At 43.9% G+C, this 26,286-nt stretch overlaps 1 protein-coding gene across 1 annotated transcript; it reads right to left on the bottom strand.

The window, feature by feature from the left end:
• Mal2 (mal, T-cell differentiation protein 2) lies at positions 1-26,286 on the bottom strand (the record flags this gene model as incomplete). The annotated part of the gene is given in 4 exon segments (XM_013512825.1): positions 1-2,242; positions 5,710-5,865; positions 13,588-13,758; positions 26,225-26,286. Coding segments are annotated over 4 exon segments (461 nt in total), but the record flags the coding sequence as incomplete, so codon positions are not given.

Below are 26,286 nucleotides of genomic sequence, written 5' to 3'. Positions count from 1 at the left end.
TTACCAAATGAATATTTTATTAGAGTCATAACACTTATAAAATAAATTTCTTTTCATCATGAAGGTATCAGATTCTAAGACCAACCAATACTTTTTCATTTTTACAATGAAGATATGTAAATAAATTCTCAAATGCCATAATTTTTGTTCAAGTGCTTTGTCACCTAACTCACAAATCTAGAATGCAATTAATCTATAAATCTAAGTATTCACAGTTAGGAGAGTTTTAGGTTTGGTTCTTAATCTAAAAGTAGCCCATTTATAAAAGTGCCACCAATACATTTTAATGAAATCATTTAATGCCACCAAGCATGGCCTATAACACCTTGGAAAAAAAATAAAATCTCACAACTAAATTCTAGCAGACTTCCTTTAATTGATTCCAAGTAGAATGCACAGTATGTCTTTATGGCACATTTATGACTTTGTAGTGTATAATTAATAATACAGGCTTAGGTACATGGTATAGAACTAGAAAAATCAAAGAAGTAAGCTTTGTAAAAAAGATATGACATGATTATAAAGTTGTAAGACTGGTTCCCTCATACCACATATGAAAACGCGTCTCCTGTCTTTACAGTCCTATCACAAACGAAGGCCCGCCAAGATCTTTCTAGGGGAGCCTGAGGCAAACACTATGTGCTCAGTGAGCACTGACCATGCTACTCATTTATGAATGTTCTATGTCCCATGAATTCCAACAGCGCAGGTTGTAATGGCACTCTGAGGAGAGGATGAGCCTGACAGCTGAGGGTTGAAAGAACGTGCTCCAGTGTTCTCCTTCCCAGGCAGCCCCTTTGTGGTGACAGGCAAGCACCTTGTGGGTAGACAGCTAGGGTTACACCTGGGGCCTGACCCTACATGGTCTCCCTTTGGAGGCTTCCAGTGTCCTCTCCTATGACCACAGTCTCTACAGATGAGCCCAAATCATTCCCTATAATCCAGAGACTGTTTTTATGCTATTGTTTAAAAACTGACTGTGTTAATCCCCAACACAGAAAAACAAGAGAGATGTCTGGGCATTTATCAGAACGTGTATGAAGCTACAGCTTTATGTTATATTTAATAGTCTATTCAAATGTAACTCAGAAAATAATGTAAAATAATTAGAGCTAAAAAGTTAACTCTTCAAAGAGCTCTATTTGGACAAGCATCACATACATAAATATTTATGTATTCATGCAGAGGGCAAACAACTGCATTCTAAGCATAAATCAGAGTGAGATATAAGAAGCTACACAGAAGTCCCAGTGGTGATTAATGGTCTCTGGAGATCCCACTTCAAGAACTCTCTGAGGAGAGTGCTGCTCAGCTGTTAGGAGATCATTAGTTTGATTAAGCAATGAGGGTTCCCTTCATAAATTACTTTTTCCTATACCAAAGGCTGCTGGAGTTAGCTTGAGAAATTATATGCCCTTCCAAGGGTATTTGACCATTAGTAAAAAGCATGTGATTATTGCATGAGACTAAATATGTGGCTTGTCTAATTAGGCTTATAAACTTTCACAATCATTCAATAAAATATAGAACACATAACTAAGGTTTTATACCAGCGGTTAACAAACCCTAAACTGTGGGCCAAATCTAGCCTGCCTCGTTTTTGTAAAGAACACAGACCTATTCGTTCATTTATATGTCATCTATAGCTGCTTTCGTGTTACAGCCGCAGCACTGCAGAGCTGGGACAGAGAGGGTTGGTCCTCAAAGCCTAAATATGTGCTATCTGGCACTCCATAGTAGAAATGGTGCCCCAATTCCTATTTTACATTACGGGATGGAATTCAGGGAAGCCTGTTTGAAATGTGCAGTTTTCAGGGAGTTCTAGTTACCTATTAAGGTTCAGGTACCTTTGTAACCACATGAAGGAATAGTACTTTTTCATGAAGAGTATGTGTATTTTATGGACACAAGGAAAAATTTCTCGAAAAAAAGGAAGAAAGAGAGAAAGAAGGAAAGAAAGAAAGAACGATGAAAGGATATTTCTGTATTTAACATCATAATAAAATTAAAATTCCACTCATCAACAAAAGCCTCCACTTTGATTTTTCAATCCACACTAAACAAGTTACTTCTGGAATGTTGTTACATCTGGACAAAATGCCATCCAAAGTGATCAGACATGTAAAGGACATAAGTGAAACTAACACAGCATTGTCAGTTCCCAGGAGTGTTACGGTCGCCATCTCCGTAAGGCCAGACCCAAACTGCAACCATAACAAGCTGTCGTCATAAAGGCAAAAACCTAGGAAAAAAGAAACAAAAGCTGACATCAGATTCATAACACTGACGTTAAGAGAATGCTTTCCTAAGCGACAACTGTATGGAGACTGACCAACCTAGCTGAAGATGCTCTAACACTTACAGAAATGTGTCATATTGATCTCTTTCTGGATGGCTTATACTTAGTTTTATCCCCTTCTACCATTATTTCTTCCTCTAAAAATTCTAGACCCTAAATGTGTTCTCATCGGTGAGCAGCCTCACGTCGAACATCTGCTTACATTCTGTGTTCACTTATTAAGAATTTACGAAACCTCAGGCACTGTATTAAAAATCTTGGTATAAGTTATTGACTCATAGTAGTTTTAAAGCCAGCAAAGACAGTAAGTAGCAAAGCCTGAGGATGTATCAAATCATTTCTACGACTTTAGAACTCAGTGACAAAATACAGAGAAATCATCAGTGGTTGTTTCTTGTATGGGAAGCAGTCCTCATGTGCTAATCTGTACTGTTTTAAATGACTATCCTTAGGTTCAGTGAGGGCTTCTTTTTTTTATTTTTTATTTTTTGGTCTTTTTGAGACAGGGTCTCACTTTGCAGTTCAGGCTGGCCTTGAGCTCACTCTGTAGACCAGGCTGGTCTCGAACTCACAGGCTCAGTGAGGGTTTCTTTAGCACCTATTATATGTCTATCACTGCATTTGGTGCCTAGAAGTAAATGGCAGGTACTGTCTTCACAATTTGGGATTTGATTCCCATTTTCCTGTGTCTCTGTGTGTCTGTGTCTCTGTCTCTCTCTTTCTGTGCTGGGGCTCAAACCCTGAGCCTATGCCTGCTAGGCAAGTGCTCTGTGATGCAGGGATTCCTAATCAGGGGACTACAGCTCTGGCAAGAAATATCAAATTCACTTATAGAACATTTTCACCATTTAATTACCAGTCTGTTCTCCCTACCTTCCTGCCAGTTCTCTGATACATTTCTAATCTTTTCTGATATATTTCTAATTTAGAGCTTGTCCTCTGAATGAGATTGCTTTTGATATCTATTATTAAAGTTAAATGGAATCTTCCTCTTTCTCAAAAGAAAAGGAGAAGAGATCGATATAATGCCATCAACGAGTGGCTGATACATTTTAGAGCTCTGAAAACTCAGCAACCAGAGCCCTCTCTAGGTGAGTTTATGGGGGACTGGCACCTAATGCAGAGTGTGAAGCATGACGTTTCCTGCAGCAGCTTTATAGGCAGAGAGAGGAGGGGAAGGACAGCAGGGACAAAGTCACAGGAGAGCACAGTCAGGACAGAACTGCACCAGGGCTCTCTGACAGCCTCTCTCAGGGAAACATCCCCTCTCAGGGAAAGGGGACACTGGTGGGAAATTAAAGACCTCAGCCTATCTTCATGCACTTGGGCACCTGCCATCCCAGGGAAGTAGGAACTTCAGGTGATGATCAGCAGGCCCACTTGAGGCTACTTCAGAGATCTAAGAGAGGGAATGGAAATACAGCCAACACCTGGAAAAAGAGGGGCTGACAGTAAGAAAGGAAAGTCCAGTGGGAATTGAGGACTAATAGAAAAAACATGAGCTCCAAGTCCCTGCGCTTTACTTTGCAAAACTGTTAAATCCAGTAATTGTGATCTGTGGATCATAAGGACTGACTCTAAGCATTTAATTCCACTCTCAGGGATGCTGAGGTGCTTAGAGGTGGATTTATGAAAACAGGACAGGTGACATCAAAGCTCCCCTGCTTGACCTTCAACTGGAATGTATGCTTCTGTTGGGTTTTTTTGTTTGTTTGTTTGTTTTTCTGGTACTGGGAATCAAACTCACAACCTTGCGCTTGCCAGGCAGGTGCTGTGCCGCTGAGCTAAATCCCCAGCCCCTCATGTATTGGTTTTTAAGTAAGATTTCATTAAGAAATATGGTTTTGTTTTTATAAAAGACACTAAAACATCAGCGCTTTATTCATGCTAGCTAACTCCAGTTGCTTGGCAAGGTTGCCAGTGGCCACCACGCTGCCAGCACATACCCTGAGTGCCACCATTACTGTAGGATGTCCTAATGACACAGGCAGCACAGGACTATTTATGGGCTACCTGGGCAACACAGTAAGACATGAGGGTCAGTCCTTCGCTAGATAGCCTATTCAATATCAAGGCATTACAGAGAGTAATTTTGACTTGTAACAGTTCCATAAAAACAAAAATACCAGTTCTTCAGGCTACCAAATCAATACAAAATGACTGATTCATTCTAGTACATGAATTAAAGAGGATAAACATCTGTGAAGGTTTGTCACAGAATGCAAACGCAGGTGCCTGCACACCTCTGAGGCAGCAGCTGCAGACTAGCCCACCTACTCACAGGCACCTTCCCCAGGGGCAGAACTCGGCTTATTCACTCTGTTATTGCATAGATCCCAAACATCCTCCAAAAGTCTCCTGTGTGGGAGAGGATGGGGCCCGGGGGTGCTGTCACTGACTTGCTGTCAGGAGGTGTGGCATGGTTGCAGGGGGTCACTGGAGGCGTGGCCTGGAAGCGGTTGTTCTTGCCCCTGGGTCCCCCTCCATTGCTTTCTTCCACCAGGCCCTTCTCTGCCTCAGAGCCTGCTGATGGACTGAATCCTTTAAAAACCATATGCAAAATAAACCTCCCCTCCTTTAAATTGTGCCTATTGGGTATTTTGTCCTACCAACTAGAAAGTGACTAAGCCCCATCCCAGCCCCACCTGCTGGCAAACTACCAAAGACAGGCTCAGGGTAAATATCCATTCAGTTGAAAGGAATCAAAAATAGGTATAGGATAGTAAAGAGCAAATCTGGGAACAAATCTTTCTTACTCTGTGTTAGGGTTTATGTTCAGATGTCCCCCCAAAGCCTCATGCAGTCATAGAGCAGGCTTCTAGAGTTTATGATTGATCCATGGTCCAATGCTGGGATTATGAGTGTGAGTGCTACACCCGCCCTGGGGCGGATAGTTTGCATACAGTGTAAGGGAGGGAAAGAGCCTGCCTGCCTCTGCTGCTCCTCCCTTCTGCTCTTGTTGCTTTGGCTATTTTCTGCCTCCACGAACTGTTGCCCTCTGCCATGTGCCACTCTGCCACTTGGAGCCAGCCAAGTATGGACTGAAACCTCCACAAACTGCAAGCTAAATAAACCTTTCCTTCCTTAATTCTGGGTGTCAGGTATTTTGTCTCAGCAATGAGAGAAAAGTACCCAAGACACTCTGAACATTCAAAGAAGCGAATGGTACAAATGATCTTTTCTCCAAAGTAGACTCTGTTGTGCAGGGTCAAGCAGTGCTACTGGCTCGCTGTCATAGTACACGGTTTCAGATTAGTCACCCCCAACACTAGGGTGGTGACAGCTCCTTGCACCTTGGGCTCTGCACAGGTCAATAGCTATGATATGTTTAGTGCTAAAGGTTATCATCGAGGAGACCGCTGACCCTGAGCGTGGAGAAGGAAGTCTGGGGTGGCCTCACCGGTACTTACAGTGGCTGCTACGTTTATGCGGTACTGGCTGTCACTCAGGAGCGGCTGCAAGGACAGGGTGGAGTTGCACTGCAGATCATGCAGGGAGGTGGCTGCAGCTTCCAGGAGAAAGGCTCCAAAGTAGAAGACAAACACCACAAAATGGTAGGCAAAATCCTGGCAGAGGAGTGACAAGACATTTCCAGTTACATGAAAAGGGTTTTTTTTTTTTTTTTTAATTCTGTTCCTTATTTTAAAAGACATATTTTAAGTTCAGGATGATTAGAAATGCAATTAACCAATGTTAAACCTATTCACTGTCTATTTTGGCTGTTTTAGCAATGTCAGGCTGTTAGGATCCAACTGAAAATTGATGGACCCATTTTATTTGGTAAAAGGAAAACTTCTGATGTATTGAATTTTATACTAAAATATATGAGTTCAGTGTTTGAATGAAGAGGCATAGAGATCAGTATTAGTTAATGGATCAAAAAGGAATAACATGCTGTTTTTAAAATTCAAATAAAATAGCATTTAAATTACACCTTGTTACAGCTGTTACACCAGCTATATGTGTTTTCTAAATATTTTATTTTTGAGCAATTATCATTAGATCACCTTATATGATAATGATAAAATAGCCTTATTAAATCATAGAGTTCAAAGACATGTAACCCTAGATTCCACTAAAAATATGTTATGGTTTGTGTCTGGATGTCCCTGCAAAGCCTCATGCGGTCATGGGGCGGGCTTTTAGAGTTTATGATTGCTTCGTGGTCCAATGTTGGAATTACGGATGTGAGTGCTACACTCACCCTGGGGCGGGTAGTTTGCACAAATGTAAGGGGGGGGGAAAGAGGCAGCTTGCCTCTGCCCCTCCCTTCTTGCTCTTTTGCTTTTGCTCTTTTCTGCTGCCATGAATTGTTGTCCTCTGCCATGTGTCACTCTGCCTTGGAGCCAGCCATGTATGGACTGAAACCTCCACAAACTGTGAGCTAAATGAATCTTTCTTTCCTTCATTTTAGGTGTCAGGTATTTTGTCACAGCAAGGAGAGAAAAGTAACTGAGACAGAATGACACATATTTCTACAAAAAGTACAGAAACAGTGACTTGTTAGATTATTTTGAACACTGCTGGAATTAACATGAAACGTAAGTATTAAAATTCCCTCTGCCTTACAAGGACTAATATACTAACCACACACTACTGTTTTCAATGGCTACCACAGACCATGTAATTCAGGTACGTTTCTGTTTCCTTACAACCATGATTTATTACCTCCATTTTAGAGTTTCCTTTCTTTTCAGCTATGTCCCAAAACCACATAAGGATTAACTTTTGGAAGGTCAACTCAATCACAAGTCCATCCAGTTCCAGAGTCTACATACTTTTCTAAAAAATTAATTGACAAATAGAAATTGCATATGTTGTATATTTTGAAACATGCACACAGTGTGGAGAAAGTGAAGTACTTAACATATGTAGTGCCTCACATACTTACCGTGTGTGGGGGGGGGAGGGAGAGAGAGGGAGAGAGAGGGACTTTTAGTAATTTTCATAGATACATTGATAATAGTTGCAGCTTCCAGGCTGTATAATAGATCTCTGGAACTTGTAATTCCTGTGTAAATAAAATCTTGTATTTGACAATCATGCTCCTAAACACTCTTCCTCCTCCACATCCCCTGGTAACTACCTTACTTCTATCAGTTCAACTTTTTAGGGTCCACCAATTAGTGAGACCATGTGGTATTGTCCCTGGGTGTCTGGGTTCTTTCACCTCACATAGCCTCCCTACTCATCCATGATTTTGCAAATAAAAGGATTTCTTTCATTTCCTTTCATTTTTTGGTGCCAGGAATTGAACTCAGGACCTTGCACTTGCCAAGCAGGTGCTTGTGCCATTGAGCTGTATCTCCAGCCCTCTTTCATTTTAAAGGCTGTGTAACATCCCATTGTGTATATGATATTTTTGTTGGTTTCACATTTTATTTCTCAATTCATCCATGGATGGAAACAGGTTGATTCCATGTCTTGGCTGTGGTAAATTCTGCTGCAGTGAACGTGAGGGTGCAGACAGATCTCCGACCTATGCATTTCACTCCCCGCAGATGAGTGCTCAGCTGTGAGAGGGCTGGATCACAGGGTGATCTTATGCTTAAGTCTATGCTTAAGTGTTTGAGAAACCTACTTACTGTTTTCCATAATAACTCTATTAGTTTACACTTCCAATAATGCTGTTTGAGGATTCCCTTCAAAGTCCACTTTCTGTTTTCTCTGTCAAACTGTCTCCATCCAAATGATACAAGAGAGTGCTGCACTGTCTTTGTAAACACCCATGCAGCCAGCAGTGCCATCCACAGGACTGTTCTTATGCCAAGAGAAACCACTAGGCCAGATTTAACTAGCCAGGGGTTAGTGACAAAGGTATAACGTGAAAAATGCTTTCCCCTTAAACACCTCTCATTTGTAAACTGACCCACCATGGCTTCAGAACAGTCAGAGAAAGCACTGAATGCCCACACATCTAGACTATGAGAGATGTCCAAATACATGTGGTTATCCAACAACTGCTAGTCAATCAAGGTCAATATCCAAATTTAACACATTCGTGGTAGGCGTGTAATTTGTGTGTCCTGCTGCCAGGCAACTCTGAACCACAAGGGGTACAAGCAGCCTGAGGGGAGAGGACAGTCATACACGTACCGTTGGTGGTTCAGTGTCACTGCTTTTAGCGGTGAAAGGTAATAGAGCAGCGCACTGATTAGTAAAAACTGAGAAAGTATGTTTGAGATCACTAGGCACTCATTTAACTCAGGATCCTCACTTTTGGGCCCTCAGAGGCAGTGTGCCTTATCATAGAGGACAAAGATAAAGTTTGGTGACAGGGCTGCAACTCTTGGGATGAGTGGTTCTTGGCCTATTTCATGATCTCACACCTTTCTGGACATCAGCCACTCTGGCCACAGTTTGGTGCTTTGGAAGCACCTGTACCCCAGGCACCAGTGGACTTGGGGTGTGCTGCAGGCTTTAGCCAAAGCCACATCTTCCCAAGTAGCCCCCATGTAACTGCAGAACAGGGAAGGTACTTGTGCCTGGCACTTGTACCCAGCACATGGTCTTAAAGGACAGATTACTCTCTGGAGCTTCTCACTGATTTTTGCAAGCCCCCATCACAATCAGAGACTTTCTGCCCTTTCTTTCCTTCCCTCCCCTCCCCCTACTTCCTTCCTTCCTTCCTTCCTTCCTTCCTTCCTTCCTTCCTTCCTTCCTTCCTTCCTTCCTTCCTTCCTTCCTTTCCACATTGTCCTTTACAGGTTTTATCTTCTCCCTCTCCCTAAAAAAGCCACAAATCAAAAGGCCTGTTAAATTTCTACATCCATTTTAGAGGCTGCTTCCAGGTGGGCCCGAGAAGATGCACACTGAGAAAACACGCACGCTTTTCTGCTGTGCTGCTCCTACTCGATCATCATGTACTGTTCACAAACGCATTAATTTTGCAGTGATTCCTTTACTGCTGCAGGCTATCACAACACACTTCCTGGGAGCCACTCCCGGGGCTAGGCCAGGTATTCCGCAGGATCCTTGATCCCTACCTCACACCGAACTTGGCCATCCATCCCGGAGGTCGGATTCCAATTCCTGTGCAAGATGCAGAGGTTCCCTTACTGCCTGGTCAGTCTTGGTCTCTGAGTTAAGCTGGAGGTTCTTCACATCCGTGTATCAGCCCCACAGGGAAAGCTTGATCCGACACAGAGGGGCCCCGTACCGGGTGCCCAGCCGGAGGCCTGGGTGGAGCCTGAGGACCTGTGTTTCTGATGCATTTCCAGGTGCTGCTGATGCTCTGGTCAGCAACTACTGTCCTTGGCATTAGGAGATGACCTCAGCTCCTCTGAGCCCACCTCCCACATTCTTGGCCCAAGCCCTGCCTTCCTGCTCTGCTCTGGTCAAGCCTTCATGACCAGTTAATGACAACAGTTTCATCATGCAGAGGTGGACCCTGGTAACTTACTAGCAGCATGAAAAGGGACGGTGACCACTCTGAGCTTTCAGGAAAACAAGAATACTATCAGAATACTAAGAATTGGCTTAAAGGCCAAGTAAGGACATAGATGTGGGGGCAGAAAATATAGCTCAGCGATGTCCATAAGAGGAAAATAATCAACTATATGCCAGGTAGACTTCTGAGGGATAAAGGGAGACATGTTTAACTGTACAGGATTTTAAAAATAGGTATGAGATGTGTACATATCCAGGTCTCAAGATGAAGGTAATCATTATGTGTCACAGACATGATCTAATTAAATAGTTCTTATTTTTCTAAAATAAATCTTTCTTTTGCATATCTTCTCTGGAAAATGGGTAATATAAATATGGAATCTCTTCTTTCAAAGTAGGCCACAATGATATTATTTCCTCTACATACACATAAACACACACACATGATATTTCAAGACTAAAATCTCCTTTTCTCCAGATTACAATGGGACAAGGTTTTAGCATTAGTATACATTACCACATACTGTGTTTTTCTTTCACTAGCTACACTAAAGCTAGATAGCTTGGGGAGAAATACTGAATGCAAACATTACTATGAATGTAAATTTAACTGCATGATCAACAAAAAAATAAGAAATACTATCATCAGTACCCTACACCAAATTCTTTTTTTTTTTTTTTTCCTACACCAAATTCTTGTAGAAAGTAAATTATTTATAGGGGCTGGGGATTTAGCTCAGCGGCAAAAGCGCCTGCCTGGCAAGCGCAAGGTCGTGAGTTCGGTTCCCGGTACCGGAGGAAAAAAAAAAAATTATTTATAGAAGTACATTCTTCCTTCCTCAAGCATGACGTACAGGTAGCATTAAATTATTATCAAGGGGGAAAGCAATTAATTTCAAGCAATTACTGTTTACCAGTTCCAGAATGCAGGAGTTAAAAACTGCTACCATCTGGAGATGACTCCATGATCAGCATGGCTCAAAACCTTCCTGGCTGGGAATATATGAGAAATAGTATACAACCTATCAAAAGTTCATCCTGAGAGCAAACATGAATGAGGATGACGAAAATCACATAATACAAGTGGGGAGAAAGGGAGCCCACTCTACATAGGAACAGCATTTGATAAACTCCAGGAGGGTAGGAATTGACTCCTTGAAAGCCTGCCCATGAATCATGAGCTCTGTGCTGTCACACCCCTGTACTATGTGGTATGTATTGTTGTTCTACTACAGGTAGAACAGCTTTGATTTGAAAATCTGACATCTGAAATGATTTCAGGACCAAACCTTCTTGATAGTAAAGTCTATGCAAATATCCCGAAAATCTCAAATATCTCTTGCCACAAGTGTGTCCTGTGCTATTTTTTCCCCCCTAAGTGAGGACTATGCTAGCTTTTAAAAGCAAATAACAAAATAACACCAAGTGAAATGAAAAAACACAGGATAAGACACAGGTAGGGCTTTCCAGTTTTAGCTGTTACATAGTGGTGTGATTAAAACAGCAAAACTCTCACTTTTTGTTTTCGGCACATCAGCTATAATGCTATGAATGGCCGGGAAATGTAAATGTAGGGAAACTAATAAGTGAGTAAGGATATTAATGATTGTAATCAATATCAAAGATAAGACAATGCAAGCAAAAGGGGAAACTGTTGATAAAGGAATATGTCTTATAAGACCAGGAATGATATCTGAAAAATATTTACATATTTCTGAGGCAGGTGAATACCGGGCACTGCTGGGTCCAATTAGACCCAGCAAACCAATTAGTATTAGAAAGAATACTGGGCACTGCTGGGTCCTGGAGACTGTGTGTGTCCAGGTCTTCACCCTCCAGTTGTTGGGCCATCGGGAGACCCAGGGAAGGCCCAAGGGAAGGCCAGGATGGGGTGTGGCACAACACGGGGGGAGAGGCTGCAAGTCGGGGCAGTAACTATTGGGACTACTGAGGTACACACAGGGCTGCGGTGGCCCAATATCATCTTTGGGCCTGATATTAGGAGAAGCTGGTTTTGCTTATCAACATTAGGGTTCAACTGATTCATTCTCAACCTTAGCATGGAAAAGTCAGGCTTTTAGAAAAAGGAGATTAAGCATTTATAATCCAATTACAGACCTCTGATCTTTGTCACATGACCAAGTAATTTTCTCATCATTCATGAGAAATTATGCCAAAAAATGCAGCAACCAATGCATTTGCAACCCAATAGAAGCAAAAGAGCTTTCACAGTTCCAAAGTGTAAGCCTCAGTGTATTTAAGCATTTAGGATGACTATGGTTTCCATACTGTAAGCTCAGGTAATTCATCATTCCCATTATTCTTTAATGGCATTTGGTAAGACAGGCCTTATGATTACCATTTTATAGAAGAAAAAATTAAAATTCTGAGAGGTTAAGTATTCTGCCCAAGGCTATACAGCTATTAAGCCAATCAGACCTAAACCCCAGGCCTGTGAAAGGCTGCACCAGGCTTATTTCTTCTTAGATCTATGCTAAGCGGCGCCATTTGACCTGCACTGGCTTAAAGGGCAATCATGTTGGCTAGATTTCACCGTGGAAAACGTTCAGGATTAAAGTTCTCCTTATGCTCTCTAAAACAAAAATAGACACTTTCCTCTGACTCCTATACTACAGATGCTGAATAGAATACTGTTATACTCAAAGGATCATATTAAAGCCTGACTGAAGGTCTGACCTAGGCTTCAAAATACAAGAGTGTGATCAGAACCCAACGGGGCTCTTCACAAACTTTGCCAAGGCACTGTCCACTGTGGTGTGGGAGTCCCGCCCCACCAGGCCTTTTGAAACAGTCCCCAGGATGAACAGTGCTAAGTGAGAGAGGGCCCCTGTACTACCTGGGACAACAGGAAGTAAGGTGACCCAATTTAATAATGTCATATTCTGAAAATTGTATTGACTGTAAATTTCTTTTTCAAAACTCATCACTTCTTACTAACTCAGGACAGGAAGTCATTGTAAAATATTCTTGTAAGTATTCAGAGAGCAGAATCTATAGCTAGTTGTCTTCTGTCAAGAATTATACAGTCTGCCCTCTGTTTCCCAGGATCTCCCATGTGTGGATTCAATCAATGGTACATCAAAAAAATGCAGAAAGGGGCTGGGGATTTAGCTCAGCGGCAAAGTGTCTGCCTGGCAAGCGCAAGGTCGTGAGTTCGGTTCCCGGTACCGGAGAAAAACAAAAAACAAAAAACAAAAAACAAACAAAAAAAAAATGCAGAAAAAAATCACAACTGTAATGAACTTGTACAGATTTTTTTTCTTTTTTTCCTACCTATGCAGCATAAAACTATACAGTATGAAAGCTATTTGCATTGCATGTATATCAGTTAGGTACTCTAAGTAGCCCTCAGATGACTGAAAGCATCTAATAGGATGTGTGTCTGTCATAGGCAAATACTATATTATTTTATATCAGGGACCTGAGAACCGACAGACTTTGGTTTGCCAGGGTGAGGCATCCCAGAAACAATGACCTTCAGAAGCCAAGAGCTGATTGTATGTACTTAAACATCCACAGCAGAAATCAATGGAAAATTTCAAGGCCCATGTGACAACGTTCAGCTCCCAAAAGCTGTCCCATTGTTCAGTAATTATAATGTCACGCATTTGTCACATGAAATGGAACAGTTTTTGCATAAAAGTCATTGAGTCATAAGGGAGTCACACAATGATTTCTCAGCTCCATCAGTGCAGGAATTTCACAAATGGGCCCAGTTGTGCAGCGAGGTGAGCATACAGCACCGCCCCGCTGGGGTCAGACCCGTCCTCACCCATGGGAAGCAACACCCAGAACAGGGACTCAGGCATCTCTGAGCAGAAGGAGATACTGATAGGTTTCTCACATTTTCTTGCAAAAGACAAAACAAAATCTCTTACCAGGAAGTTCCAGTTGGCATTAATTTGAGTCACCATGCCAGAGAGGAAGAGGCCCAGGAAGAGGAGAGAAAAGAAGAAGGCGGTCACGGACACAAACATGACCCATCCTTGTAGCAGAGGTAGAGGGACGTTGGAGGAGGCGACCAGAATCCAGACGAGCCCCCCTAGCAGCTGAAACAAAAGAGGAGAAGTTTGCTTCAAAGATGCTTTTGTTCAGTGAAATTAAACAACACTTCCATCAATGTCGTGAGACCCTGGGTTTTCACTCCAAACCCTGTACACATTCCTGCCACCCCACTCACTGTCATTTCTCTTCCATCATGGAAGACGCTGCCTTCCCACAGGTGGGGACCAGCCCCACACGGAGGCAGATCTGAGCCCATTCCTGCGTCTCCACATTGAACGCTCCCCTCCATCCATGAACATGCACAACCGCTCTCATCATCTAAACTGTCTTCCCCTGACCCCACCGCCTGCCTACTTGCCTGCCACTCGGCTAATGTGTTTTCTGGGCCAGTCGTCAATTTTGCTGGCTGCTTGCCCTCCACTTCCTCTCCTAGTTACTCTTTAAACCATAGTCACTGGTCACAACTAGAGACCATACTCATAAGTGAAATAAATCAGACCTGCATGTGTAAACAACATATTGTCTCACTGGTGTAAGAACCTGAAAGAGCGAATAAAAATTAGGAGGTACAATAGACATTGTGAAACGAAAGGAAACTGCTCAAACGTTAAGAGCAACTGGGATGAGGGAAAAGAGAAAAGAAGGGGAAATTATGTACATATGTATATATAGGATAGCTAACATAGTTGTACTGCTGACTTCTATCGCTTTATTGAAAGGAACAGTTCATGTTTAATTGTTTGATCAATCTTACATGTCTGTGTTTGTTTTCCTGAGTAACCACTTGGAAGACATCAATATGTAATACAACAACCATTGTTAATTTCCTATCATCTTGTCTAAAATTTAGTATTGCTTGTATGGTTATTGCGTGTTATTTTGTAAATGTATGTGTGTTTGTTAATATGTTTTCATTCTTTTGTTTTTAAAATAAAAAAAAAATACCATAGCCAACGGGATTTTGCACGTCCCACTTCTTCATGTTTTTTAGCTGCACCTTTCTGATTTGTCACATCCAGTGGCCACTTTTCTGTCTGTATCCTGGCCCATTTGTGTATGTGACATTATTACTACTTACACAATAAGAGTTGCAGCTGTTGTACGTGATAGAAAGCAATGAGAGTGACCATTACTTATTATCTGCCCCTGCTGGACACCGGAATACGCACCTCAGATGGCTCTGAGAGTCCACAAATACCAACTACAAGTCGGGCGCTGTGCTGGGTATTGAGAATTGCCCTGGGTCTCGGTCATCACAGAACTCAGTCTACTGCATGCAAAGGACAATTCAGCAAGTGATTACAATGCTGCTTCATAAACATTACAGCTGGGCCAACACTGGGCGCCTCAGGTCCCCTCAGCAAGGGCTGTAGATCCAGACTTGGGAGGTCAGGGAAGTTTTTGCAGAAGCAGCAATCCCAAGGACAAGGCTGGGGAGAAGCTGCCAGTGTCCTGGGCGGGACATGGGCCTTGTGATCACGGGGTGGCTGGTGGGGGGCCCTGGCCCAGCATGGAGGAAGGCTCAGCAGGACAGCAGTGCTGTGTGGGAGCTGTGAGAGCCGTGCCCGGAGCCTGAGCTGAGCATCCTGGCAGCCAGGCCAAGGAGATGGACTGGCCTGAGGGCCCCAGGAAGCCACGCCCACCCTGAGCAGCAAGGAGCGCCTTCAAGAGATGCGCTGAGAGGTTTCTGTGGCCAGAGAGTGAGGGTGGGTGGGGAGGACGGGACTCAGGCCTGGGGAACACCAGCTGACCTTTGCAGCAGCAGAATGCAAAGCAGAATCCAGGACCCTAAGGATGGAGCAGCAGGATGACAGGCTGATTGGATGTGGGATGGGACAGGAAGAAACCGGTAAGGGAAACAGCAGATTTTTGACTCGGTCACGTGGGACTAAGTTAGGGGACACAGGATGGGGACACGGTGAGGACAGTGGCTTCCAGACATCTGACCATCACTCTTGTTGTACCCTAGGCCTTTGAGATCTGTCCTTCACCTTTGTCTCACACTGCTCCAGCCCTGTGCACTTTGTGTTACAGGCAAAATACTCCACTGCTGAAAGACAAAGCTCTTCCACGTCTGAGCGGCCCCACATGCTGGCGCTCAATGTTCTCTCTCTGTGTATTTAACAAACTCCCTCTCAGACCTCATCTTCAGCCCACGAGCTAAAATCTTTCCTGAGTTTCAGCTCATGCTCAGTCACCTCTCCCTCCCCGACTCAGGATCTGTCAGCACCTCAGGGAGGAGACGAGACACACTGTGGCCGAACTCCTGACTCTCCATCCACATCTCAGCCCTTCCGGGCATCACACTGCTTTCCATGTCTCTAGCATTTACTAATCTACACAATGATGAATCTGCATTATAACCCCTTTCTAACTATATCCACCAGGTACGAGGTAGATTTGGCAACTATACATCTGCCTTGAGGAATTTCAATCAATCAGTCAATCAATCAACCAACCAATCTCTCATGCATACACACAAAATGTTCTCAAATATTTACTTAGTGAACACATTAGCATTCATATGAGAACAATATAAGTTTCAAATGATAAAGACCAGAGACCAACAGTCATCTTTGTCTCATTTCTTAGGTATCCAAAACCAAAACTGTAGAAGCTACTGAAAGTTAAAAACGTAACTTTTCATTCAGGTTAAAAAATGTATTAGTGGAATAATGATAATTAAAGTACCAACCTAATAAATGTATAGTTGGGGTAGGATACTTCAAGTCCTACTTCCAAATAAATTAATAACCCGGAGTCTTTTATAAAGTGAATCTATGTAACGAATCTTAGTGCAGATTAAAAATTTTAGCTGCTACCCTACTATGGTTATAAAAGGAATAAATTTGCTCCAGATAAAATATTATCTTCTTTTTTTACCATTTAAAATATTTGAAGATGATATTGCTTTAACTACAGCTTAAAAAATGTAGGGGCTGGGGATTTAGCTCAGCGGCAAAAGCGCTTGCCTGGCAAGCGCAAGGTCGTGAGTTCGGTTCCTGGTACCAGAGAAAAACCAAAAAAAAAAAAAAAATAATAAAAAAAATAAAAAATGTACATCATTAGTAAGTATCTAATGATCAATTATCTAATAATCTAACAATTCAAAGATTATTTACTGGGAACCTACGAACAACCTGCATTACTTTAGAGACATTTCAATAATGCACATTATTTTTAAGTATCTGTTGATTCAAGAATTATTTACTGAGAACTATGTGCAAGTCTAAAAGTAACAAGGAACAACGGTCACTGTTTATTAGAGGCAGAACTAAGCAGAATTGCATAGGCATAAATCCCACCCCGAAATAATCCTTCAGAATTGTCGTAACTTTGAATAAACATGGAGTGGACCTCAAACCAGCCAGTCCCAAATGGACTGCAGGAACTTAGAACACTCAAGAAAAAAATACATAGAAATGCAAGGTTCCAGCTCAGGAGCTCCAAATAAGGGAGAAATAGACACCAGGAACTCAGATTGAGGAGCAGATTGTGGTGAGGGCTATAAAAAGCTCAGCACAGTGCGCTCTGTGAGGCTGGGAGAGAGGAGAGGGTCCAGGAAGGGAGGTGGGAGACAACCCACCGCTTGGGCAGGGGAGGCTGCGCAGACTCGCTGCCTGGTCGCACTCAGCGTTGGAGCCCTTCCCACACTTTGGAAACTCAGCGCATGCGTGCTAAGCGCTCCAGCTGCTTCCTCATGGGTGGTGTTTGTGTGCAGTGTGGAAAAAGCAGGGAGAAGAGATGCGTGGACTCCCTCATGTGAACACACGTACCAGCCTCGGGTCAGAGAGTCTATGACACCGAGGTGTCCATCCTGTGTGTAGGGGACACGGCTCTGCCCACTGAGGAGTCTCCACCTCATCCCAGAAGCCCAGGCAGCTGTGCGTTCACCGTGCATTTGGCTTTGTTTTTTTCTCAGGCTGGCTTCACACTCACGGCAATCCTCCCGAGTGCTGGGATTACGGGAGTGCACTACCACACCCAGCAGTCACCACCATCCTTTCTCCTTAGGCTTTCCTTTTCCCAGTGCTCGCTCTCCTTCCCACCTTCCCAAATGGGCTGCAGCATCACACATGGAGCTCTCCGCATGACGGGCTGCAGCAAACCCACAGGACTCAGCAGACATGAGTTTATCAGCAGCCCTGGAAGGAGTCCAGATGTTTGAGGTGAAAAGTGTCGCACCAAAATAGTTAAAATCGGACAGGGAACAGTTGACAAGGTATCCTAGCAACGGCAGAGCTGCGCATCCTGAGGAAAGGCACCTGGGTGCCAAGTCCTGCCCACGTCCTCCTCATCCTGGATCCGGGTGCATTCTGACCTCCCATCCACCACTGCCTCCTTTCTTCAGTGCCCCGAAGAGCCTGGTGATTATATGCGAAACAGCCCAAGGCACCACAAAGTGAAATTTTTTAAAGGCTTGAAAGAATCAACAACTGGGATCTCACCCTACTGAAAAGTTTCTGCACATTTAAAGGAACTAAATCAGAGCTCACAAATGTGAACCTCAAGCTCTACCAAGAAGACTTCTCAGAGGAAAGGAAAAGGTAGAAACCTCCTGGAAGCAGGCACAGTATCTGTCTTCCCCTGTGACTTGGTTTTCTCCCGTCTTCCAAGCCCAACTTCAGGTCACACACCAGTACTCACTAGCTCCTGGGTTGCAGTTATAACATTGTTACCTGTCCCTGAAACAACCCACCTCTTTGTGGTTTAGCAAGTAGCTGTCACCTCAGTTTGGCCACTGTAGATAAGAAGGGTAATGATTGCCGGAGTCTTTCCCATTAGAAAACCATGGGAACATTCATGCCCCATCACACTAATGTGAACCCTCAGAGCTCAAATGTGTTTTTGGTAGAAACTATGGACTGATAAAAGTACAAAGCCCCACGGGAGCAATGGTACTGGGGAGGAAGCAACTCTTGCAAATTTGGCTGCCGTGAAAAATACATTTCTCAACTTGTCTCCTACTTGGAAGGCCTGTTTTGGTTCCCAAGGGATTCCTTTTGCAAATATCCCCCTTTCTTGTCAAATGTCAGTTCTTTCCTAACAACCTGCCTTTCAACATGCACCTGGCATTTTAGCTCATAATTTTCCAGCCATTTTGCCACCTCCATCTTAATTTATCCTTCTTATTGTAATAAGTAAACAGGCTGATTCCTACTTTTACCTATTTTCAGTTATGGGTGGAATAAGAATAGAGAAAAGTAAATGAACCTGAAGGGATAAAATACTAGTTAAATTACCCTAAGTAAAAATACCCCATTATGTAGATTTTTCTGTATGTGACATGTAATCCACTCTGATTCTCCCATTACCTATGCTTTGGACATTTCCTCACTCTGGTACCATGAGACCGAGTAATCAGAAAGCCTAGATGATAAAAGAAAGATCTTGCATCCTTTTCTGGAAGACAGAGTTTGAAAAGGAGCTTGAGGCTGATGTGAACAGAAATATTAGCTAGCATTTATTGGGTTCTTATGTTCCATGCACTGTTCTAATAATTTTATTTGTGCCAATCTAATCCTCATAAACCCTGGAAGATATTATTATACCTACTTTACAGATAAATTAATTGAGGTACACAGCCATTAGTAACTTTTCGTAAATTATACAGTTAATAAATGCTAGATCTGAGGTTTGAACCTATTAAGCGGCTTCCAAAGCTTGTGCTTTGAACCTTATGTTCTGCCTTGTTCCAGGTTTAGTAGTTATTCCAGAGTAGAGATTTTATCCATTTCTAGGTGGTCCCCTAAGATCATATAAAACCAGGCAGATAAAAATACATGCACCTTTTTGAGGACCTAGTCCCTAATTTTCATAAGAATGACAAAAGGGTGTATAGTCTACCTCAGAACAGCTTACCTACCTGGTAAGTCCCCTATTTTAGTGGGTGCTTACTTTTGGGTACCTGCTTACAAAACAGTATGGTTATGGAAGTGTTCGGTATACTTAACAATTCACCATGTAGAAAAAGTATGGTCCACAATTAGTTCTATTTTATACACAACTAGTATTTTTGAAAGAGGTTTTTGAAAAGAGGAAACATTTCAGCCAATAGACACAACATGCTACCTGGCAGGGCGCAGAAGTGTGAGTGCACTCACATTCCAGTGGGAGCAATAACGGAGACCCCGGCTGCCTCTCTGTCAAATGTCAAACTCAGTGCAGTGCCTTCTTCTGACTGCCTGTGCTTTGCACTCCTGGCTCTGCCCTCGCCCCATCCCCAGAGCAGAGACAACTGGTCACCTTTGTCCACGCCTGTGCCTTGCGTGTATCCACCAGTCTTTGCAATCTATCTAATGGCAGCACCATGTCTTTGGAAGACTTCCCTACTGGACGCTATCCCTTGGTGCATCCATGGTCGCTGACCTTGTCTATGACGTGGTATCTACAATTAGATTGAAAGCATGGATTCCGTGCTTTCCACCCACTGGGCTGTGAGCAGGCTCAGAGACACTGCCTTAAATATCTCTGCGAACCCAGAATGCAGAAGAGTGTGGTCTATAAATGGCACTTGGCTCTCTCCTTGAAATGAACCCAAACCAGTCTGCCTGTGGATGGACCCAGCCCACAAGAAATCCCCCCAGAAGTGCAGCTTGGCATGCTAGGAACTCACTCTTATCTGCAGCTCAGCCCAATCCCTGGAATCTGATGGGCGTTAGTGAAGCAGGCACACATACTTTCCCATTTTCAAGTTGCTATTAGCAACCACCGCCACCTACCACAGGATCTTAGGAGGCTGGAGTGGAAAGTCGGTATCTGCCGCAAGTTATCCACATGACACCCTTTTTAATTTTTTTTTTGGCCCCAAATTTACCCCAGTGATTATTACTGCTGGAATTTCTGAGCAGAATGAACCTGCTCCCTTGTAACCCCTCTTTCCACCCCCACCTGCCCTCTAACCATGCTGTGTTCCATCTGCACCGGCCCTGGACTAACCCTGAAATAGACTCGCGTTGGAAGCACAAGTCAGCAAGGTTGCTTTCTTTTAAATGGCAAAAGGAGAGATGAATTCTGGGAAGTGATGGGAGAAAAGGCATCTAGAAGAGGTCTATGAACAAAATAAAATATCTGAAAGATAAAGTTTCACTTTCAGGGTTTACATGTGAAGTATGTTTGAGGGTGCGATGCAGAATTATACCTTCTCCCTCCCCACCTGACCCAAACTTTCACTTCAGTTTCTTAAATACCCTGCATGCAACTCTAACATGGAAAGCATGCATTATAGAGGGGAAACATGCTCTGGCCCTGGATAGTCTCGTTTATAATTTCCTCTGATTTTCCAAGTCCTCCTTTCGTGTTTGTAGGTAACCAGTTGTCAAGTAGGTTAAAAGCATTCCTGCATACCAGGGCCACGAGTTTGGCAAGAGCCCTACAAATCACTGCCTCTTTTCTTTCATTCTGCCCCCTTCCTCCTGAAAGTTATTTTGCAAAAGTTACAGCCATATAAGGCGGTGGTGAGGAGACTTGGCCTCCATATAAAATAGGACGCTCAGGAAATTCAGGTCGAACTGCAGCTACCTGGAGAGAAGGATGACATTTTGAGCAAGGCCATATCCACACCAAAGCTGTCTTTCTCCACTGCAGCAGCTCTGGCGGCATGATCTCACGTAAGGTCTGGTTTGCTCTTCAGGACAATCACAGCGTTTACAAAGAATTTCACGTGCGTGATGCTAGGTTGGCCGCTTCCTGTCCTTCATCATTCTTTGGTCCTTTCTAGGCAGGCAAATCAGCAGAGACAGGCCTTGTCCACAGCCCTCAGCCCAGGCAGATTCTCTTGCGCTGTACAAAGCAAACCTCTCCTTGCTCTGTTCCTAGGTAGCTCAAGGTCAATCCTTTCAACAACTTGGTTTGCAGTTTTCCAAATATCAATTCTTTGTATTTTCACAGGGACAAATGATTGCTGATGGTACGCTTTGGCAGGAGCATTGCTTTACTGTCTCAGGAAAATTGAAATGCTCTTTTACAAGTAGCTGGCAGTTTTTAACATACATGTAAATGAAAACTCTTACTTATTGGCTGGAATACCATGTAGAGAGGCAAACCTGTCCCTGAACTCTCTTGTCCACTGCAAACAAACAATGTCCATTTGTGATCAAAATTTAATTTCTGGTTGAGAAACTAGACATCAGAATATTTATGCGTTTGTTTAGAGTCAAAGGCTGTAGTTGAAAATAACCTGAAACCCCTTTCAAAGACTGACCCGCGTGATGGCACCTGTGTGCTATGCAGCCCCTCCCATTATTCCTTCTTTAACATTCACTTTCTGCCATTCTTTCACTCAGTTGCATCTTATATGTAAATCTAATCCAGTATGATCTGGGAGCCTGTCAGACTTTGTATCCTTAGGGTGTCCTAATCCTTCCATCCATCTCTCTCTCTCTTTCTCTCTCTCCCTCATTTTTTTCTCCTTTCTTTGGTCCTATTTCAGGTTCTCACTGATCTCTCTACCTTCAATTTTTCCAGGCATTGAACCCAGAACCTTCACACTGGCCTACACCGTAGTCTTCTTTACTTTTTTGAGACTGGGTCTCAGTTAGGTTCCTAGGCTGGGCTTGAACTTGTGATCCTGTAGCCTCAGCCTCTCAGAGGGTTGGGATTGCAGGTATGTACCACCATACCTGGCTTTAAGCTCCCTGTTCTACCATAAAATTTCACTGAAGACTTACAAGATACAAACCTGACCAAGTTTATCACCCTCCTGCAGCAGCTCCCTTCAGAGACAGAATAAATGCAAAGCCCTAGCCTGGCATTTCTCAGCAAAGCATGACTTGAATTCTGTCTGCTGTTTTCCTTTCTGCCATCTTGCAAGCAGTTAGGTTAAACAACTCACAACTGCCAGACCCGTCACACCATTCTTGTCTCGTTACACGTCCTTCTTGTCTCTGAAGTTTCTAACTGGAATTATCTTTCCCATTGTTTTTGTCTATGGAGCTCCTTCTCCTAAGGCTGGACTCAAATGTCACCACCTCATTAATGCTGCCTGTCCTGGTCTCTCTGGTAGCCAGATATTCTCTTCCTTGTTTTTCCACAAGATTTTCAGGAGTCTACTTTATCACTTCATATATAATACTGTAATTCTTTCTTGTCTTTATAATCCTCCTTGCAGCAAGTCCTTCTGAAGAATTATATTACCCATGCTGTTCCCAGGACATAAAAGAAGGCCCAGGCACCTGTTAATTATGTTACTATGTCAAATAAATGAAAATCATCTGTAGCACCCAAACCCTGCACTTAGAAGCAAGTGAACAAGAGTCCTGCAAAGTCTGTCATATGGAGAGACCTGAATGAAAAATGGAGGCAGGTGCCTAAACACTGAAAGTGCAAAGCACACCCAATAATGGCATTTATGTGTTTTGGTGATTAACGCTGTATAGTGTTTAATTTTTTAATGCACTTTACAGGATCCTCTCATTGAGAACAGGAAGTCTGAACATCTTCTCTGGTGCAATAGTAAAGAAGCCCAGCCTCATTTTCTTATAGACCACTCTGGAAAATACTTCAGCTGCAGCTGACGTCCCGCCTGTAGCTTTCTGTCCCCAGTGGTAGTGCTTTCATGCAAATCCTCTCAGCTTGGTTATCGGGGCTCTCAAGTGAGGAAGGACTGAGCACCCTCACTCCCAGAAGTGTTCCTTGTGCTCAGGGGGCATTAAACGAACATCTGATGAATGATTTGGAAACCATTCAGGAAACAGAGATTTTGAAAATTATAATTGTTCAAGTGATGTTTTCCATCCTACACTAAAAGACTTGGTCTTGGCTTTGCAATACTAACTTAGTATAAAACTCTTAGCATGCCTTGGTGACTGTAGCTAAGGCCAAAGGGCTGACAATTTTGATATCTATATAAGTGGAACAAATCCCCTCAAAATTAAAAAAAAATGTATGTGAGGATGAGGTAGTCTCTGTTTGTTGGGAGTGCCACATACTGCTTCACCTGTCTCAGGTAGGCTGGCATTATGTGTTTTTATGTCTGTTCAACAAATGCCTTATACCTGAGAGACTGAGAATGAAGTACAATAAGAAAGACAGGGATTGAACCCTTTGAACAAAGTTAACTGGTTAGTTTGGGGCTGGAATCCCAAGATCCCAGTCTCAAGTGCTCAGCCTCCTGTTGATAGTCCCGTCCATCTTCACCGGCAGCAGCATTACTGAACATCTGCATAACTGAAGGCCATCGAGGATGGAATCTTGAATCTTGAATCCTGATCCAGACAGATGGATTTGAATAGAAGATCAAAATTATGGAGGAGTTTGGATACCCAGAAACGCAGGCAGGGGCCAAAGTCATCGGTCCCCAGGCTGCAGATCACCAAGCATTCGGGACGTGGCTGGACAGTTCTTGCACTGAATTTATAGGGAGGAGAGTTTCTGCCCAGGAGCCATGGGAGGCTATGACTCAGGATCAGAAAGTGAGACAGAAGCGAGAGAGCGGGCAGCAAAGGTGCTTGGAAATGGTCAGTTAGCTCTCAGTGGGCACCCCTCAGGGTGGAACCTGAGATGTCGGAACCAGGAGGCTTTGCCCTTGGCTTTCTGAAGCACACAATGCAACATCTCCAACCACTCCAGAGGCTCCAAGGGGGAGGTAAGTCTGCTCCAACATGGCCTCTTGTTTCTCGAAGGTCCATAGTTCCATTTGAAGGTCTTGCTCCTTTCTATGGAGAGGGGGAATGGTGGGAGCTTGAAAGCAAGTAACAGAATGCACGGAGGTCTGCGATCCAAACTTACAAAAACGTTCGCCACGAGAAGAGGGAAGCGAACTGAACGGCACTTGAAGGTGACAGTGTTCTAGGCAACTCAGAGTCTGACACTCGTGTCCAGGGGAAGTAACCAGAGGGAATGAACAGATGAGCCGAAGGACTGGATACTGTGCTGGTCTGGCTCCCCTCCTGGGCCAGGGAACAGCAGAAGTTCTCGCAAGTCCTGAATGCACCTGTTCCTTTTCTTAAGTTTATCGGTACACTTTCTGTATACACAATGATCACACTCATCATGGGGAATTTGTATCTGCACACGATATACCTTGATGCTTCTCCTCCCATTTCTCTGCCCTCCTTTCAACCCCTCTTCCTCTCTTCCCTACAGAATCTGGAGGAAGGGTTCCCAGACACGACTCAATCTTGAAATCTCCAGGGTAACTTTAAAAAAAAAAAATACAAAAATTAGCTGATTCTGGGTACACCCCCAGAGTTTCTGATTTAATTGATCCAGGGTGGCAACAGTATTTTTAAAAGCTGCCAAGTTTTTAAGTATAGTAAGTGTTGAGAACCAGTCACTGGGCTACAGGGAGAGAGGGAGGGAGGGAGAGGGAGTGGGGAGGGAGAGAGAAAGATGGGCATGGGGGGGAAGGAAAATGGAACACTTCACCTTTACTTCCCCCACTCAGAATTTGGCAGTGTTCCTCACAATGTGACATGACTACAGGGGGTTCTTAGGACGACATTTCACTGGGCAGCATGGATAAGCTTTCTTTGCATATGCAAAAAATTACACAGGCACACAAATGTCTCTCTACATATATCCATGCATAGCTATATCGGAATAGGTATTAGAAACATATGACCATTCATTCCATCAAGCTTGAGAGCTCCTGTATATCACTGATTAGGAGGAGGTTAACTTGTACCTGAAGTTTTAGAAAGGACTTTTTCCATGAGCATTCTGTAAGTTCCAGCACAGATAGGATGTGGCTATGCACATAGCAAAACCTTCTCAAAGAGGCAGGCAGACACCTGGCCTTTGAAGATGAAAACTTCTCTGCACGTGCTCCTGTCCCAAGGGATCTGCCTCCCATAGCCTCTCCTGAACGCCGGCAGCTTATTCCTAGCTCAGGGGCCTTCTGAACGGGGCGCCAACCCACATCGCCCTCTTTTGCACTCACAGTCCCTGTAGGATCACACAAGCCACAGGCTGTAACTCGGGTCTCTTCTTGAGGATTCAAATTCGAGCTAAATTTCAGTGAGGTTGGCTAGGCCTTAGCACACCAGGAGGAGAAAAGCAATGCTCACAAGGTGTTCCGGCCTCACAGGCCCAAAAGTGAAACCCAAGTGACCCAAATCTAGGTAGGTTACGCAAACTGAAAGGAGAGGTGTGTGTGCGTGTACGTGTGTGGGGGAGAATCCTGAACCAAGCAAACAAAACCTCCCGGAGAGCCACGGCCTCGCTAACGTTTCGCTCAGGAATCTGCCACTCTCGGGGCGTGATGCAACCTCTGTTGCCCAATTTCTATTTGTACATTTCCCCCTTGTCCACAAGGAGCTTCGAAAGCTTCCAACTCCAAAAAATTCTCTGGGCAAGTTAAAGCGTCGCTAGCGCCCAAGGCTGCGGCGGAGGGGCGACCCTGCGTGCCTTTACCTGGGCCGGACGCGGGAGCTGAGCGGGTTCTGCAGGGGGCCTGGGAGCGGGGGAGGCGCCAGGGCCGGGAGAAAGCGGGTGAAGCCGCGGTCCGCCTTTCCCCTCATCCTCCCCACGCCCACTGGATCGGAAGCGCCACCTGCCTCCGCCCGTCACCTGCTGCGCCCGCGCCGTCCCGATCCAAAGGGCACCAGGGATGGCAAGGGCGAGCGGGAGCG

This window comes from Chinchilla lanigera, unplaced genomic scaffold, assembly GCF_000276665.1.
Source record: "Chinchilla lanigera isolate Chin_1 unplaced genomic scaffold, ChiLan1.0 scaffold00016, whole genome shotgun sequence".
NCBI classification, from domain to species: Eukaryota; Metazoa; Chordata; class Mammalia; order Rodentia; family Chinchillidae; genus Chinchilla; species Chinchilla lanigera.
The sequence above is the reverse complement of the archived record's forward strand: the minus strand, read 5'-3'. Positions and strand labels throughout refer to the sequence as shown.